Source organism: Corythoichthys intestinalis, chromosome 1 (assembly GCF_030265065.1).
Source record: "Corythoichthys intestinalis isolate RoL2023-P3 chromosome 1, ASM3026506v1, whole genome shotgun sequence".
In the NCBI taxonomy this organism is placed as follows: Eukaryota; Metazoa; Chordata; class Actinopteri; order Syngnathiformes; family Syngnathidae; genus Corythoichthys; species Corythoichthys intestinalis.
The window spans coordinates 21149278-21165192 of record NC_080395.1 but is presented as its reverse complement, the minus strand read 5'-3'; the positions used below and the strand labels follow the sequence as shown (position 1 = coordinate 21165192).

General features: G+C 38.2%; 1 protein-coding gene across 3 annotated transcripts in view; it reads left to right on the top strand.

The window, feature by feature from the left end:
• Positions 1-15915, top strand: part of adamts18 (ADAM metallopeptidase with thrombospondin type 1 motif, 18) — a 172340-nt gene that overhangs the window by 116509 nt on the left and 39916 nt on the right. For all 3 annotated transcript variants that reach the window (XM_057843203.1, XM_057843192.1, XM_057843214.1), the window contains 2 exons: positions 9184-9304; positions 13006-13132. In XM_057843203.1, coding sequence (XP_057699186.1) covers positions 9184-9304; positions 13006-13132 — 248 coding nt within the window. The remainder of the gene's footprint in view (positions 1-9183; positions 9305-13005; positions 13133-15915) is intronic.

Below are 15915 nucleotides of genomic sequence, written 5' to 3'. Positions count from 1 at the left end.
TCAACAACAGATTCACTACTTTCACAAAAAACCCCTCTAGCTCTTATTAAAAAAAAAAAAAAAAAAAATCTTATTTCTTACCTAAAATGTAATTACGCTTGCTAACACACTTCACTCTACAGTTAGGTGTTTTCCCCACGTGTTTCAATTGAATTTCCAATTGTGTCAAGCTATTTTTAAGTTCTAGTTAAGTTTTAAGTTAGTCTAAATTGTTAGTCCTGATAGGATTTAGAGTTTTTGCAGTGTTCAAAATAAATGTATGGTAACACTTTATAATAACTATCCGTTTTACTAGTTAATAGATCATTAGTAAACTGTTGAGAAATGATTTATTGTTGATTTGTGAAGTATTTGTTAACATTTTGTTAAGCATTTACAGGGTGTTCCAATATGGTTGACCCCATTCTAAATGCCCATGCTAGTTGATGGATCTTAATAAAACTATATACACTTTATGTTGAAGGTCATAAGTTTTATTGGTTTAATATACAAAAAGAAAGTACAAATATTTGTTGGTTCTATGGCAGATTTTCATAAATGTGAAACATGAGCGCTGCCTGCAAAATGCCTTATCAAATGCCTTTTCTTTTGAAGTGAACGGCATTTCTTAACCTGAAAAATTAGAAATGCCAAACGTTACACACAAAAACTTGAAACGTTTCTACACAAACTGTGTTCCAGGTTAGGAACACCCCTGTAAATGCTTAACAAACTGTTAACAAATACTTCACAAATCAACAATAAATTATGTATCAACAGTTTACTAATGATCTATTAACTAGTAAAACGGATAGTTATTATAAAGTGTTACCAAATGTATGATACCTGCTGTATTGGAGCACATTAGGCACCAGTGCCACTTGGTGTTTTATCCATCAATGACTACTGAGCTAAAATTGACAATTAGCTTTATTATGTTTTTATTCTACACCCTCATCACTACTGTACAAGTGTACAGCACTGTGTTTTTACAGATTAAATCAAGCCTGTATGAAAGACACCTTAGCCACGCATCAACAGTAGTCATAATTAAAGAAACCTAGCCCTCCGCAGGGCTAACGTCACTTTAGAAAGGTGTAGTAACGTTAATCTTATATATTAGCGCCACGTTAACTTAAGTTTACCTTGTCCCGAGTATCGCTCCTCCGCTCTCAGAATACACGGAGTGCCTTCGGTAGAGTCGCAGCATTGAACACGTGCTGGAGTGTTATGCAAGCGCCGTCTTACAGTGAATACAAGAAACAGTGTTTGCCTTGGTGTCCAGCTTGAAATACTTTCACACTTTTGACATTTTCTGCTTGCTCTTGGTGCCTTTCTCTTCGCTTTAGTCGGCATCCTTGTTGTTACCTCTATATTCATGCGTGGTTGAAATTAAACTTGCCGCGATATGCAATAATTGTCTTTGTCGCACGGTAAATGAAAATGAAGGCGGTAATTTTCCCACTGCGATTTATCGCCTCATGCGCGTGCGTGTGTGCGTGCGTCCTCATTACCAACAGCACAATATGCTGTGACGAGAATTCACTCTTTTTTATTGACTTCTGGGTATGTTCGTTTTTATACATTTGAGTTTGCGTGACCATCATTCAATGGTGGATGGACGGGGCCGAGTGCACTGTCGGCGTACAGCAATGAGTGAGCAGCAAAATGGACGGAAAATGCTGATTTCCAAGCCAAAGACCACAGCCCCGGTGTGGGAATATTTTGATTTTTAAACCAAATGAAAATGGCCAGGCAACCAAAAACTGCTTGGTAAGAAACCTGCATCGCAACAACCAGAGCCTTCCTCGTCACGGGAATCGACAGTTACAGAGGTAATCGCCTGATTTGAGAAACACAAACGAGATCGCGCAAAATGGCGTTCCCTCACGGAACGTGTAGTCCGCTACATTGCTGAAGAAATCAGACCGTTTTACCTCTGTTTAATTTTGTTTGACACTTAGGCTAATTTCATACAGCAGGTCTTAATGCACAAATCCGATTTTTTTCGTGTTTTTCCGACTCAAGCGAAGCATTAACTTGACGGTCTGAACGTGACAAGTCGCATTGAAGTGGACCATTTCAAATCCGATCTGGGTCACTTTCGTATGTGGTCTAAATCCGATCTGGGCCACATTTTTCCAGAATGTGGCTGGCGGTCTGAACTTTCAAGTGTCCCGAATCGGAATCCATGCAGCAATGACGTCAGCAAACCGAAAGCAGCAGGCAGGACGGGAGCGATGTAGCTGTCCATTGGCTTCTAGCTTGAACTCCGGCTATTATGCAGAAGCGGGCTTGACCACAGTAATAGAAAATAAAAGAAGAAAAGCAGACATGACACAAAATTGGATTTGTGCATTAAAAGACCTGCAGTATGAATCTAGCCTTAGTGAAGCCAAATTTTTGTTATTGCTACTTAATTAATGTGTTTTTCTCTTGTTGCTAAAGTTCAATTGTTTGTGTTACTACAACTTTATATCTCTGTGCCTAAATGCTTAAGTTATTGAAGTGCAATTTTATTTTTTTCTTGAAAAAGACATTTTATTAATTCTGTGTTTCTGTGTGGTATGGATATTGAGTAAATATTAATTCCGTTTAAATGGGTGTACTTAATATTACTTAGTATTATTATTATTATATATTCTTACTGTGTTATTGAAAATTGGTTAAAAAAAAAAAATTGGGGAGGGGGGCGCAATAATATCGCATATCGCAATAATTTAAGAGAGAATTTATCGCCCACTAAAATTTGTTATCGCGACAGGCTTAGTTGAAATCAAATATATCCGCCGCCTCTGTCTTCTTCCTGTACGCACGTGATGTCAGCGCGTTGTGCCGCATTAAAAGTAGTCCAGTAAAAACATCATGCTCGGACCTGGCAAAATGAAACAATTCCTCGAGGGGGAGAAAATTTCTCAATCAATTTTAAAATCGAGTTACTCAAATTATTCGAGTAATCATTTCAGCACTACAAATATGCATCTTTCCTTAAATAATACGTCTTCTGTTCCAAACAAACACACGAAAAAAAATGTTTAAAAAAAAACAGATGTGAGATTAAGGCTACGTTGACACTATTTCTTTGTCAATCTGCGACACATAACTGATTTTTTTCATGCAGTGTAAATGGGTAGATATCTGATTCCTTTTTTAAACCCAAATGAGTCCAAAACAGATTTGAAAAAAAATCTAACATTGCCTGACACCACTGCACTGTCAATGCATATCTGCATGAATCCGACCTCTACGTCATCAACAAGTGAAATATGTCACTTCTGCTCGACAAAACAAACAGCAGAAGCGGACGAGCTATGGCGGAGGAAGGAGCAAAAGTACCTTTTCCTTCTTAATATAACACATGAAGCTATCATTTTAGGAAAATGTTGGTTCTTCCAATCGATCGTCAAAAGTGAAAAAAAAAACATGATGGCGGACAGCTCTCAAAGGGACCATATTTACTTCCATAAACACTGTGACAATGTAATGACGGGTCTCACAAGTCACAGTCACATATAGAGGCCACATTCTATTCATGAAGCAAGTTGCATAGGTTTTTGCAATATGAACGGCTACACACACAAAAAAAAAAATTGGATTTGACGGATAACGAATTGTGAAACTAGCTTCAGTCACAAATTAATCAGTGTAAGTGGTCCAAAGCTAAATCAGTGTAAGTGGTCCAAAGCTAAATCAAGATATAATTAATTGGTTTACAATATATTAATATTGGAATACTTGTCCCCAATTATCGAGGTTTGTCATTTTTACAAGATACAGCATAATTTATTGGAAAATATTTTGTGGACCCCTAAGGCTCTCAGACCACAAAGTGCCCAGGGAATTCAGTTGAGGGCCCACTGCAGTAGAGGCCTATGAATGAACTGCTGAAAAGTATAAATGATTATGTTCGCTACAATTTGCTTTAGAGTTTTAGTTTCATATTAACTGGGGAACCTGTCAATTTCTCCGATTTATCTTGGCATTCAGCCTGGCTTGCACAAGGGTAAAAAAGTGAGCGCCTACTTTCTTCTAGTTGTAAACGCTAACATTAACCACTATGTTTCACATGTGACTCTCTTTGGAATTTACAGAGAAACTGATTTTAGATGTTAAGATAATTAGCAAGTACCAATAAACAGTGTTCCCCAGGGTTCTGTCCCGCATCCTCTATTGTTTTAAAACACTTTTTAAAACAATCTATTCATTGCAAACTTTCCCATCACACCAAAATGCCTAGTGCACAATCTGCAGAATTAAATGCGATTAAATGTGGATTGAGCTGTATTCCAACTTTTTTCACAAACAGCTGCAGAAACAATACAATGCAGACATAATCATGCCTTCAGCTTTCCGTCTGTGTAACAACTCGCTCTGCGCCAAACACACACAATGTGCACTAAACATTGTCTGCCAAGATAAACACCACACAACTTTTCTAACAATTGTTTTAGACAAAGCCAAATATTGGTCTCCAAGCCAAACACAAGCAAAGATAAAAACCCTACCACAACCGTAAACATACTAATCTACATAGTCAATCAAATTAGCTATGGGGGATGACGATTACGACCAAAATAAATGCTTTGATGGACAGACAAGCAGTCAAAGATTTGGAAATAAACACATTTAATGTGTAGACAGTATAAGATCTTTGTCGTGTTTGACAAGTACAAAACATCGTTACACCAAAGACAACAGACCACAGGTTCTCCACATCTTCACCGCGCCACTCATCAAGCCTAAAACGCCGGAGCAAAATTACACTGCGGGCCCTGGACTGGCATACCACAAGAATGTCCGTGTAGGAAGAATAATCTCGCTCTGATTTCGAGGCTAAGAAGAAGATGCGGTTGTACGCAACATCCATGATCAACTCTCTTCCTAGTCTATGTAGACCTCCAGTACGGTTTTGTGATTTTTGGCATACAGTAACTGTCCTACATTTCAGAGCTACTAAAGCACAGGGCAGCAAAGACCTTCTAAGGCATTTGTTGCGTGTTTTCTATACCGTATTTTTCAGACTATAAGTCGCAGTTTTTTTTCATAGTTTGGCTGGGGGTGCGACTTATGTGTGAAATTATTAACCCATTATGATATCATTTCACATGTTATTGTGGTGTTTTGGAGTGACACTGATGGTTTGGTAACTTGTTAGCATGTTCTTTATGCTATAGTTATCTGAATAACTTAATAGCTATGGCCACGTTCACGTTCTGCCTTCTGCAATGTGTTTTCAATTGTATTATTGACTTTTTTTATATTGAAATGCATGCTTTCAGTTTGTGGCACTTTCACACCCACGTGAGGGCGCACTCGCACTTGTTTAAGTGAAGAAGACCGCTCACACGCCAGAAGAAGACTGACAGCTACGCAGCTTGAGTGAGTGGGCGAGTTAGCGAGAGAGAAACACAGCAGCGAACCTATGTTCATTGTTTATGCTTGTAAAATATCTCTACAGAGGCAACGCCCGTGTGTATCATCTTTTCTGTTGTTGTTGTGTGTTTTCCACCCGCGATCGGACACTTAGAGCCAGTTGTGTGGTTGTTTGAATGATGTGCTAATGCTAGCGAATGCATGCTAACCGTTTGTGTCATTGCTGTAACAGCACCTAATTATTATTTATTTACGTTGATGCGAACTTGTTTGGTATCGAGGACGAAATTCATTTAGCAAATTATACGGACGTCCAGCATCGTCATTTGGGAGTTTAGCTCACTGTATAGCCAGGACTGAACCGTAGCACCCTGGTGAGGACAGTATATTCGCATTTTGTTGTTCATGCATCATGTAACGTCATACTGTATTCAGCATGTTGTTCTCTATTGTATTTTTATATGAAATTGCCTTTCAAGATGACATATATGTTCTATGTGTTGGATTTTATCAAGTAAATGTCCCCCAAATTGCGATTTATACTCCGGTGAGACTTTAATATGTTTTTTTTCTCTTTGTTGGGCAATTTATGGCTGGTGCAACTTATACTCAGGTGCGACTTGTAGTCCGAAAAATACAGTACTTACTCTTATTGGGGTCATGGGCCTAATATTTGGTAGCACAACCTTTAGATAAAATAACTGCGAACAACTGCTTCCGGTACCCATCAATCCATCATCTTACAATGCTCTGCTGGAATTTTAGACTATTCTTCTTTGGCCAACTGCTCCAGGTCTCTGAGATTTGAAGGGTGCCTTCTCCAAACTGCCATTTTCAGATCTCTCCACAGTTGTTTCATGGGATTCAGGTCCGGACTCATTGCTGGCCCGTCTCCAGTGCTTTCTCTCAAACCATTTTCTAGTGTTTTTTGGAGTGTGTTTTGGGTCATTGCCCTGCTGACCATGACCTCTATGGGAGACCCAGCTTTCTCACACTGGGCCCTACATTATGCTGCAAAATTTGTTGGTAGTCTTCAGACTTCATAATGCCACACAGTCAAGCAGTCCAGTACCAGTGGCAGCAAAGCAACCCCAAAACATTTGAGAACCTCCGCCATGTTTGACTGTGGGGACCATGTTCTTTTCTTTGAAGGCCTCGCCCCCCCCCCCCCCCCCCCCCATTCTGCCAAAACGTTTTTGGCTTTCTCAGGTACGTTTTGGCAAACTCCAGCCTGGCTTTTTTATGTCTCTGGGTCAGAAGTGTGGTCTTCCTGGGTGTCCTACCATAGAGTCGCTTTTCATTTAGACCAGGGGTCCCCATTTGCCGGGCCGCGGACCGGTACCGGTCCGTGGCGCATTTGCTACCGGGCCGCACAGACATAATAATTTATTAACGACCGCATTCTGGCCGAATTAACCCTGTGCCCCTGCTTAACACACCAATATCTCTGTCTACTCTAGATATAATACTACGGGATAGATTACAATGTTGTCATAGAAGTCCATTGATTGGACTGCTAGCAGTACATCTTGTTTGTGTATATAATATATCTATGTGCGCTTGTCCTCGATAATAATGTATTACTAGGCCGCGGACGCAGCACATTTGTTCCCGGAAATAATTAGCCCCCACACGAGCGAAGATGACTGGAAAACAGACGTCTTTGGAGATATTTTTACGGCGAAAAGGATATTTTTATGGCGAAAAGGGCACCTGACGATCCTACAGCCTCGAAGACCCACGAACTGCGAAGGAGTGGATTCGTGACCCGTTTGTGAATAAACAGAGAGATCGCAAATGACGGCGACCTTATTAAACGTACATTCGAGACAACAACTCTACCGAGGTTCTGGATTAAAGTCATTCTGGAATATCCTGACATCGCGACAAGAGCATTGAAAACCCTGCTACAATTTCCAACATCGTATCTTTGTGAAGCGGGCTTCTTAATTAATGTTTAATGACAAGGCAAAGTCGTTAATGGTGAGCGCGGTGTGCAGCTGTTGTGTGCAGCTTACATGGCAGGATGAATCTGAGGAGAACTTTTCTACAAGTCCTTCCATGATCAAACGTAAGTTAATATTCCTTTCTTTCAAGAAAGTTTGTAGTGTTTACTTTGGAATCGCTGCATTTGCGCATTTTGCGGCTATGTTTGATATGCGGGATATCCGGTCCGTGAAAAAAAAGACCCAAATAACACCGGTCCGTGGTGCAAAAAAGGTTGGGGACCCCTGATTTAGACGACGACGTATAGTACAGGTTGACACTGTTGTACCCTCGACTGCAGGACAGCTTGAACTTGTCTGGATGTTAGTCGAGGTTCTTTATCCACCATCCGCTCAATCTTTCGTTGAAATCTCTTGTCAATTTTTCTTTTCAGTCAACATCTAGGGATGTTAGCCACAGTGCCATGGGCTGTACACTTATTGATTACACTGCGCACGGTAGACACAGGAACATTCAGGTCTTTGGAGATGGACTTGTAGCCTTGAGATTGCCCATGCTTCCTCACAATTTTGCTTCTCAAGTCCTCAGACAGTTCTTTGGTCGTCTCTTTTCTCCATGATCAATGTGGTGCACACAAGGACACAGGACAAAGGTTGAGTCAGCTTTAATCCATTTTAAGTGGCTGCAAGTGTGATTTAGTTATTTTTTTATTGATTTATACATTTTTTATTGCCACCATCTGTTCTGTGCCACAGGTAAGTAACAGGTGCTGTGAATTACACAAATTAGAGAAGCATCACATGATTTTTCAAAGGGTCCAAATACTTTTGTCCGGCCCATTTTTGGAGTTTTGTGTAAAATGATATTGATTTAATTTTTTTTCCATTCTCTTTTGTGTTTTTTCATCGCAAGCTAAATAAATGAAGATATTACTACCAAAACATTTGTAATTGCAATCATTTTCTGGCTGAAATTGAGCATTATCTTACAGAATGGCAGGGGTGCCCCCCCGAAAAAAAAATAAAACAATTCTGGCTCCATGGCTACCTTCATGTCAGGGAGTTCCGGCAAGAAATTCTAGCCACTTTCACCCCTGCCAATGAGGTGTCGCAACAATAATTAGATGACTCCATTATACCAATCAGACGTAACAATAGTCACACGACCACGCGCAAGCTTGCAGTTGGAAGTCCTTTGATCACACAAGTCTATTCAATCATGTAGGAAAAAAAAACACAGACACATAGAGCGCTGTTGTCAACACTACTTGAAAATGCATAATTCAACTTCCCTCCCAGTGTTTATTTGGCACCGATAGACCATGGAAAACCGGAGATATGATTGTTTTAATTTCCTGATAGAAAATATGTTTTCTCCAATAGATAGCACTCATTCTCTTTGGATGGGTGATGTTTCATTTCTGTAGATTTTTCTAGTTGTAATTAAATTTTTGTATTTTTATGGCCTCATATGGTCATGTAATAGACCATATGTCCTTATAACTGTGGCTGTGTTTCTATGACAGTATAATAACAATTCTTATAGATGACATTGTGCTGAGGGAAAAAATATATTGTTTAAAAAAAAAAAAAAAAAAAAAAAGACATTGTAAGCAGTTACTAATTACTTGAGTATTCTTACTGCTGAATACTTTTTACTTCTACATGAGTAAAATTTTTTTGGGTGACTACTTTTACTTGAGTTATATCATTTTGAAGTACGCTATTTTTACTTGAATAAAAGTTTAGGCTTCTCTACCCACCTTTGGTCATTGGTGAACCACCCCCAAACTGCACACCAGTCAATTACGGTGCATAGAAAGCCTCTAAGCTATTATCTGTCTTGCCAGCAATAAACAGCTTCTTCTTTCCCTTCCCCTGCTAGATTCTCCTGCAAGGCAAGAACCCTGGCGTGGTTTGGGAGTACACACTACCTCGCACCGAAAGAAAGCCAGACTACAGCTGGGGTGTGGTGCGTTCCGACTGTTCCGCTCCCTGTGCCGGAGGTGAGTTGGAAGTGTTTGGTTTTGCCTTCATGTCTGCATGCTTTGATCATGTTGCATTTTGAGCCTACCACAATTGGGATGAGTCACTGTACAAGATAGTTCGGAGGCACAAATGCCAAAACGAATGATCAAAAAGTTAATAAGTACACAACTCAGGTATACCTTAGACCCAAATGCGAATCCAGTTTAATTGAAAAAAAGCAACAACAAAATAACATGCTCTGCAAAATGCCCTTATGCGTAAGTCATTGTGAATTGAATGTAATCCTATATAAACTAATACAGCTGTAATTTTGTGTGTTCAAAACATACACATTCATTTTTTTCTGTGGAATTTCCCGTTGCAGAGTTGTGTTTTTTGTTTGAACGTTTTTTGTTTCCAATGTTCCATCATTATTCATCTGTCTATTGCATTAAAAATGTAATCTTGAAAGAGCATTTTCAGTCCTTTATAATCACACTTGACAGCTACAATATCAAACCAAGTGCACTCAGAGGACAGATGTCCGTTGAGCACCCCCTGTTGAATGCAAATGTGTGGATGTATTTTCCAAAAATCTTTACTTGGATCCTGCACTCAACCGCCTTCGGCAGTAATTTACTGTCAAGGCGTTAAATGGAGAGGACTTCTGCATCCATTTGTTCGACAGTGATTCCTCGTTTTCCGCGATTAGTGGGGCCCAAAAACCGCCGCGATACGTAAAAAATTGCGAAGTAGCGCCCCCCCCCCTAAAAAAAAACATAAAAAATAAAAGAAATCGTGTTCAATGTATTTATTCAGATTTAGCACTGGACATATATATATATATGACATATTTTTTCACTTTTTTGCCCAAAATATAATTTAGATTGAAAAAAAAAAAAAAAAATACAAACACTCAGGTGACTTGAAGTTCCGTTCAGAGACCCCCAATTTGGCCAAATTTCAAAACTGTCCTATATGCATGTGTGATAGATCATTGGAAAGCTTAAAATCTCAGTTTTCTGGGGGAAGAAAACAATTGAACTGGAGGCCATTTAAAAAAAAAAAAAATTAAACCCCAAAACCCTCATTTGAAGTGAGAGCACAAGAGAGCATAATTAAAGACACCATGATTTTAACGAGATATTATCGCATACTTACCTTGTTTCAATCCAAAAACTCCGTGTAGCATGTCTCACCGAGTATCAAGACACAGCTGTGAATGGCCACAGCCGGACTTTTGGGAGATTTTATGGGTGAAACACGGTAATATAAAAAGGGTCGCAATGCAGAAATCGCAGACATCAAGGATTGGTCAAGATTTTCTTTTTCAAATATTTATCCTTTGAAATGTTTTTTTTTTTTCATTTTTCTTTGTTTGGATTGATTATTTGTCATCTAAAATATCGGGGGAAATGCTACAGTAACAAAATCCGTGACCTATTTACAGACACTATTTTTTTCTTTGTGACGTAATTTGTTTAAAATAAGCAGGTGAATAATTTTATAACTAAATATTAGAAATAAATTAATGATTCTAAGCTAAAAATAATAGACATTTCGAATAATAAATATAATTACCTTCTTTTTATGGCTGGATTGAAACAAAAGCAGTTGTGCAGTGTCTGTAAACGGGGGTCTCCAGGGTAAAACGGACAAATTAAAAATTGTTTGGGGGCTGAATGCCCCATGAAACTGCTATGGCAGCATATAGACATATTGTTCTAGCAAACACAACAGTTCTTTTGGCTTAAAATACAGCAGTTTATTTTAAAGAGGGGTGCAAGAACAGAAACTGCTTTTTCAGCCATATATATACACGTATGTTAGAGCTGAAATGAATCCTCGAGTAACTCGAGTTTAAAAACTGATCCGAGTAATTTTATTCACCTCGGGGAATCATTTAATTTTGCCAGCTCTAAGCATCACGTTTTGCCCGGACTACTTTTAATGCGGGACAACGCGCTGACGTCACGTGCGTAAAGGAAGAAGCAATTAAAAAAAGAAAAGAAAAAAACTTACTGCAGCCGACAGCTGCTACAAATTACGCCGACGTTGCTAAAAACTACGCCCGCATGATGCTAGTGTGGTAGCAGGTAATGTCCGAGGCGTCTCATAGATAATGCATGCATTTAGAACTAGATGCGAAATGACAGACTCGGCCGCGTCTGGGCAGCATTAGTAAACAGCCGCCATCTTTAAGCAGTAGACTTCTCAGCGCTAATAAATATAACATATTCTGTCACTCACTCACGTAACGTTAGCCCTTCGGAGGGCAAGGTTTCTATTTATTATGACCACTGTCGATGCGTGGCTAACGTGTCTCACATACAGGCTTTATTTAATCTGTAAAAACACAGCGCTGTAGAGTGATGAGGGTGTAAAATTAAAACATAATAAAGCTAACTGTCAGTTTTAGCTCAGTAGTCATTGCTGAATAAAACACCAAGACACCTGGTCCCTAATGTGCTCCAATACAGCAGGTATCATACAATTATTTTGAACACTGCAAAAACTCAAAATTCTATCAGTACTTACAGTTTAGACTAACTTAAAACTAGAACTTAAAAATAGCTTGACACAAATGGAAATTCAATTGAAACACGTAGTTTTCAAGTGATGTGTGTTATCAAGCGTAATTACATTTTTAGGTAAGAAATATGTTTTTGTTTTTTTGTTTTTTAGTAAGATCTAGAAGTTTTTTGAGTGACAGCAGTGAATTTTTTTTTCTAGTCACATCTGAGATGCAATTGTTGGCTGTTTTCAACAATGTACATCGAAAATAAAGACATTGATTGACTGAAAATGGTTCAATATTGGATGAAATGTCTTTTTCTCATGTATATTTATAATTGCTCTTTACCTATAAAAGAAAAAAATGTTTTAACCGATTACTCGATTAATCGATAGAATTTTCAGTTGATTACTCGATTACTAAAATATTCTATAGCTGCAGCCCTAATATATATATATATATATATATATATATATATATATATATATATATATATATATATTATAATAAATTATAATAAATTGTTTTCAAACATTTCAAATATAACAATTATGATAAGTTTTAAACATGTTACTGTCGTACTGAATTATTTTTAAACAAGAATAATGTAACAAAAATGCTTGTCTTTATTAAATGCTTCATTGAGTGAGTCCACTCAAATCCGCTTAAGCTGTTCACTTCCACACAATGAGTCGCCACAGCAACTGTTTAACAAGATGAACGATTATTGACGTATGCGGCGCTTTGAAGTTTTGGCTTCCAAGCGTCTCTGGTAAAATTAAACCTTAACATCTGTTAATCTTCAATAACTTTAATAAGCAACTCCAGTGCACTGCCTGACCAAGGAAAGCGTCAAGAACGAGAGTGAGCGACTACGTGATTGGATCAGGACAGCTGTATAAAATACTACATATATTTATTTATTTATTGAGAAAAAAATCTGCAATGAACCGAGGGCGCGAAGTTTGAAGAGCGGAGTAATGAGATGCTTTACAAGTAAACGTTCATTTATTCATTCTCTCACCAGTAGGTATGGATATACCCATATAAAGTACTTATTTGACCACTGTTGAGCAATTTAGGGTTTTGGGTTAACAAATATAGATGTTTTTGTTGTTGTAAATAACAAATATTAAAGCAATTTAACTTGATTTTGGAACTTTGGTAGGTCATGACACCCCTACTGTACTGAAAAACTTCAATTATTTCTGTTTTCATCTTTAGGTCGCATCTCCACCAAGGCTATTTGCATGCAGGACCAGAAACTTCACGTCAACGCCACCATGTGCAATCCGCTTACTCGACCCACGCTGGGCTCGCACCTCTGCAATACGCAGCCCTGCCCAGCATAGTAAGTGTGTATGCGTGTGGTTTGCGGCATGTGCATCCATGTTGCCAAATGTTGCGCTGGTTTTATTACAGGCTTGCGCACCCTTTCACATTGCGGTTCAGGGGAGTCTGCACTTTGTCTGTGGTCTATCTCGTTCCCTTCCTCCTACTCTTCGTCCTTCTCTGCCCACTCTTTAATCACTCCTTTTCCTTTTTGAGAAATCCACTAAGTACATTTGTGGCTCAGGTCTCTACTTAACAAATCAATGGATTCCTCCCATCGTGCATAATATGGTTCACAGGCGAAGTTTTCATGATATTGCAATGATCGATGGATGAAAACATAAATTTAAACTGCTCAAACTACTGTATATTTTACAGAAAAACTAAACCTAAGATTTGTTGAATTTGTCATATTTTAAATTTACAAATATTATGTTGTTTACCTAAATTTTTTGAGTGTTTCTCTGATAAAATAAGTGAGAAAATTGCATGCTTATAAGTAAGTGACTTAGATATGGTTTCTTTTTGAGAAATAATAGAGCATGAAAAAGTGCATATGACACCAGAAATTATGTTTATTTCATAATACAGTATTTCCTGAATGAAACCGCTTGGATGTGTGTGGAAGCGATCGATATATTCAACTTTTTAAATCCCGCGCCATGAAAATGTATGACTTCCGGCTAGAGTCTCGGGTTGAAGAAGAAGGTGGATGTGACGTCAGAGAATAAGATTATCTACACCCAGGGTTGGGAACCTTTTTGACTGAGCCATGAACACCACATTTAAAAAAAAAAAAAAATGTAATTCCGTGAGAGCCATACAATATGTTTCAAACTAAAAATCCAAGTAATCTGTGCATTTTATGTAATTTCAACACTTTTAAAGTACAATGGTTTGGGTTAGTCTCTGAATTCTTGTTAATAGCATTGTTATGCTGTTGCTAATCAATGATGAGTATTTCTTACCATTAATGTGACTTCTGATTTTGCTGATGATTTTGCTTCATTCAGGCGTTGAGAAACTTAGGATGTGTCTCTTTTCATGTTCACGAAGCGCTAGGATTCCTGTTTTTCCCCACCACGCACGGAGCACAATCAGTGCACACCGAAACAAGTTGATCTATCGGTAGATTTTTTTCTTCAGCGAACTCAGTGAAGGACTTGAATAAATCCTGCCCTCTTGTTGTCCCTTTCATAGTCAAAACCTTGCAATCACGCTGAATTGGGATAAATTGCCTACGTTTGTTGACTCATCCAAAGTGAGAGAAAAAAAATGGTGCTGCATTTATGTCCTTCACTTGCGGTGACTCAATTTGATTTGACATCATGACGGTCTTTATCCGAAAAGTCGTCAAAAACTCTCCACAAAGGCAAATTCCTCTGGCCGTTCCTGCTGAAAAGTACGTTACTCCGTCTTTTTTTCTTTTTCCCATCGTCTCAAAAGGGTTTCTAAGATTAGCTGACAAACACGAAAAACGAAACTAAAAAACAGGGAAGTTTTCTTTCCGCTGATTTGCACATAGGCCACTATTTTCGACAGCAAAATACAGCGACCCCTCTTGAACAGTGTCTCTGCCTCATCTACGTTGCCAGTGAGATTGATAGATAAATAAAAATATAGCTAGACACAACGACATGTATGTTTGCCACTTTCCCACTAAAATTACTGTGAACCGGCTTTCTAATCGCCGGTTGTAGTATACGGACTACGTGTCCCATGATCACCCTGGGCTCCCGCAATCAATGGCATGGGACTTGGGGGGATCTAACGTAGCACATCTAGGTTGCTATTTGATGATATCTAGAGCGAATTGCGTGAGTATTGTTGGAGCATTAAAAAAGTTAACATACGCCGCAAAAGTCATGTCTGCTCATTACTGCACAACACCAGCATATGACCGGTGACCGTCGCCGTTTAGCGCAATGCGCAAAGGAGTATGATATGATATATAATATATATTAGGGCTGTCAAACGATTAAAATTTTTAATCAAGTTAATTACATCTTAAAAATAATCATAATTAATCGCAATGAATCGCAATTCAAACCATCTATAAAATATGCCATATTTTTTCTGTAAATTATTGGTGGAATGGAAAGATAAGACACAAGATGGATATATATATTCAACATGCGCTACATAGGGGCTGTATTTGTTTATCATAACAATAAATCAACAAGATGGCATTAACATTATTAACATTCTGTTAAAGTGATCCATGGATCGAAAGACTTGTGGTTCTTAAAAGATAAATATTAGTACAAGTTATAGCAATTTTATATTAAAACCCCTCTTAATGTTTTCGTTTTAATAAAATTTGTAAAATTTTCAATCAAAAAATAAACTAGTAGCCCGCCATTGTTGATGTCAATAACTACTTACACAATGCTCATGGGTGCTGAAGCCTATAAAATCAGTCGCACCCAAGCACCAGCAGAGGGCAGCAAAACTCCACAAAACATAATTAACAAGTGGGCATTTCACTGTACTGTCATTTAAATCTGTCTGAGCGGGGCATGTGCGTTAATTGCATCAAATATTTTAACGTGATTGATTTAAAAAATTAATTACCGCCCGTTAACGCGATGATTTTGACAGCCCTAATATACAGTATATATCTTTTTTTTTTTTTTTTTTACTCATTTGCTCCCGGAAACGTATAAATACGTTCTATTTTTAAATGCTTCACTGTCCCAAAAACGTATTTATACGTCTTTTGCGTTTTTTTGTTTTTTTTAATTTTTTTTTTTAATAAGAAGCATATATACCTTCCACTGTATCTGAGAAACAAAGAAAACA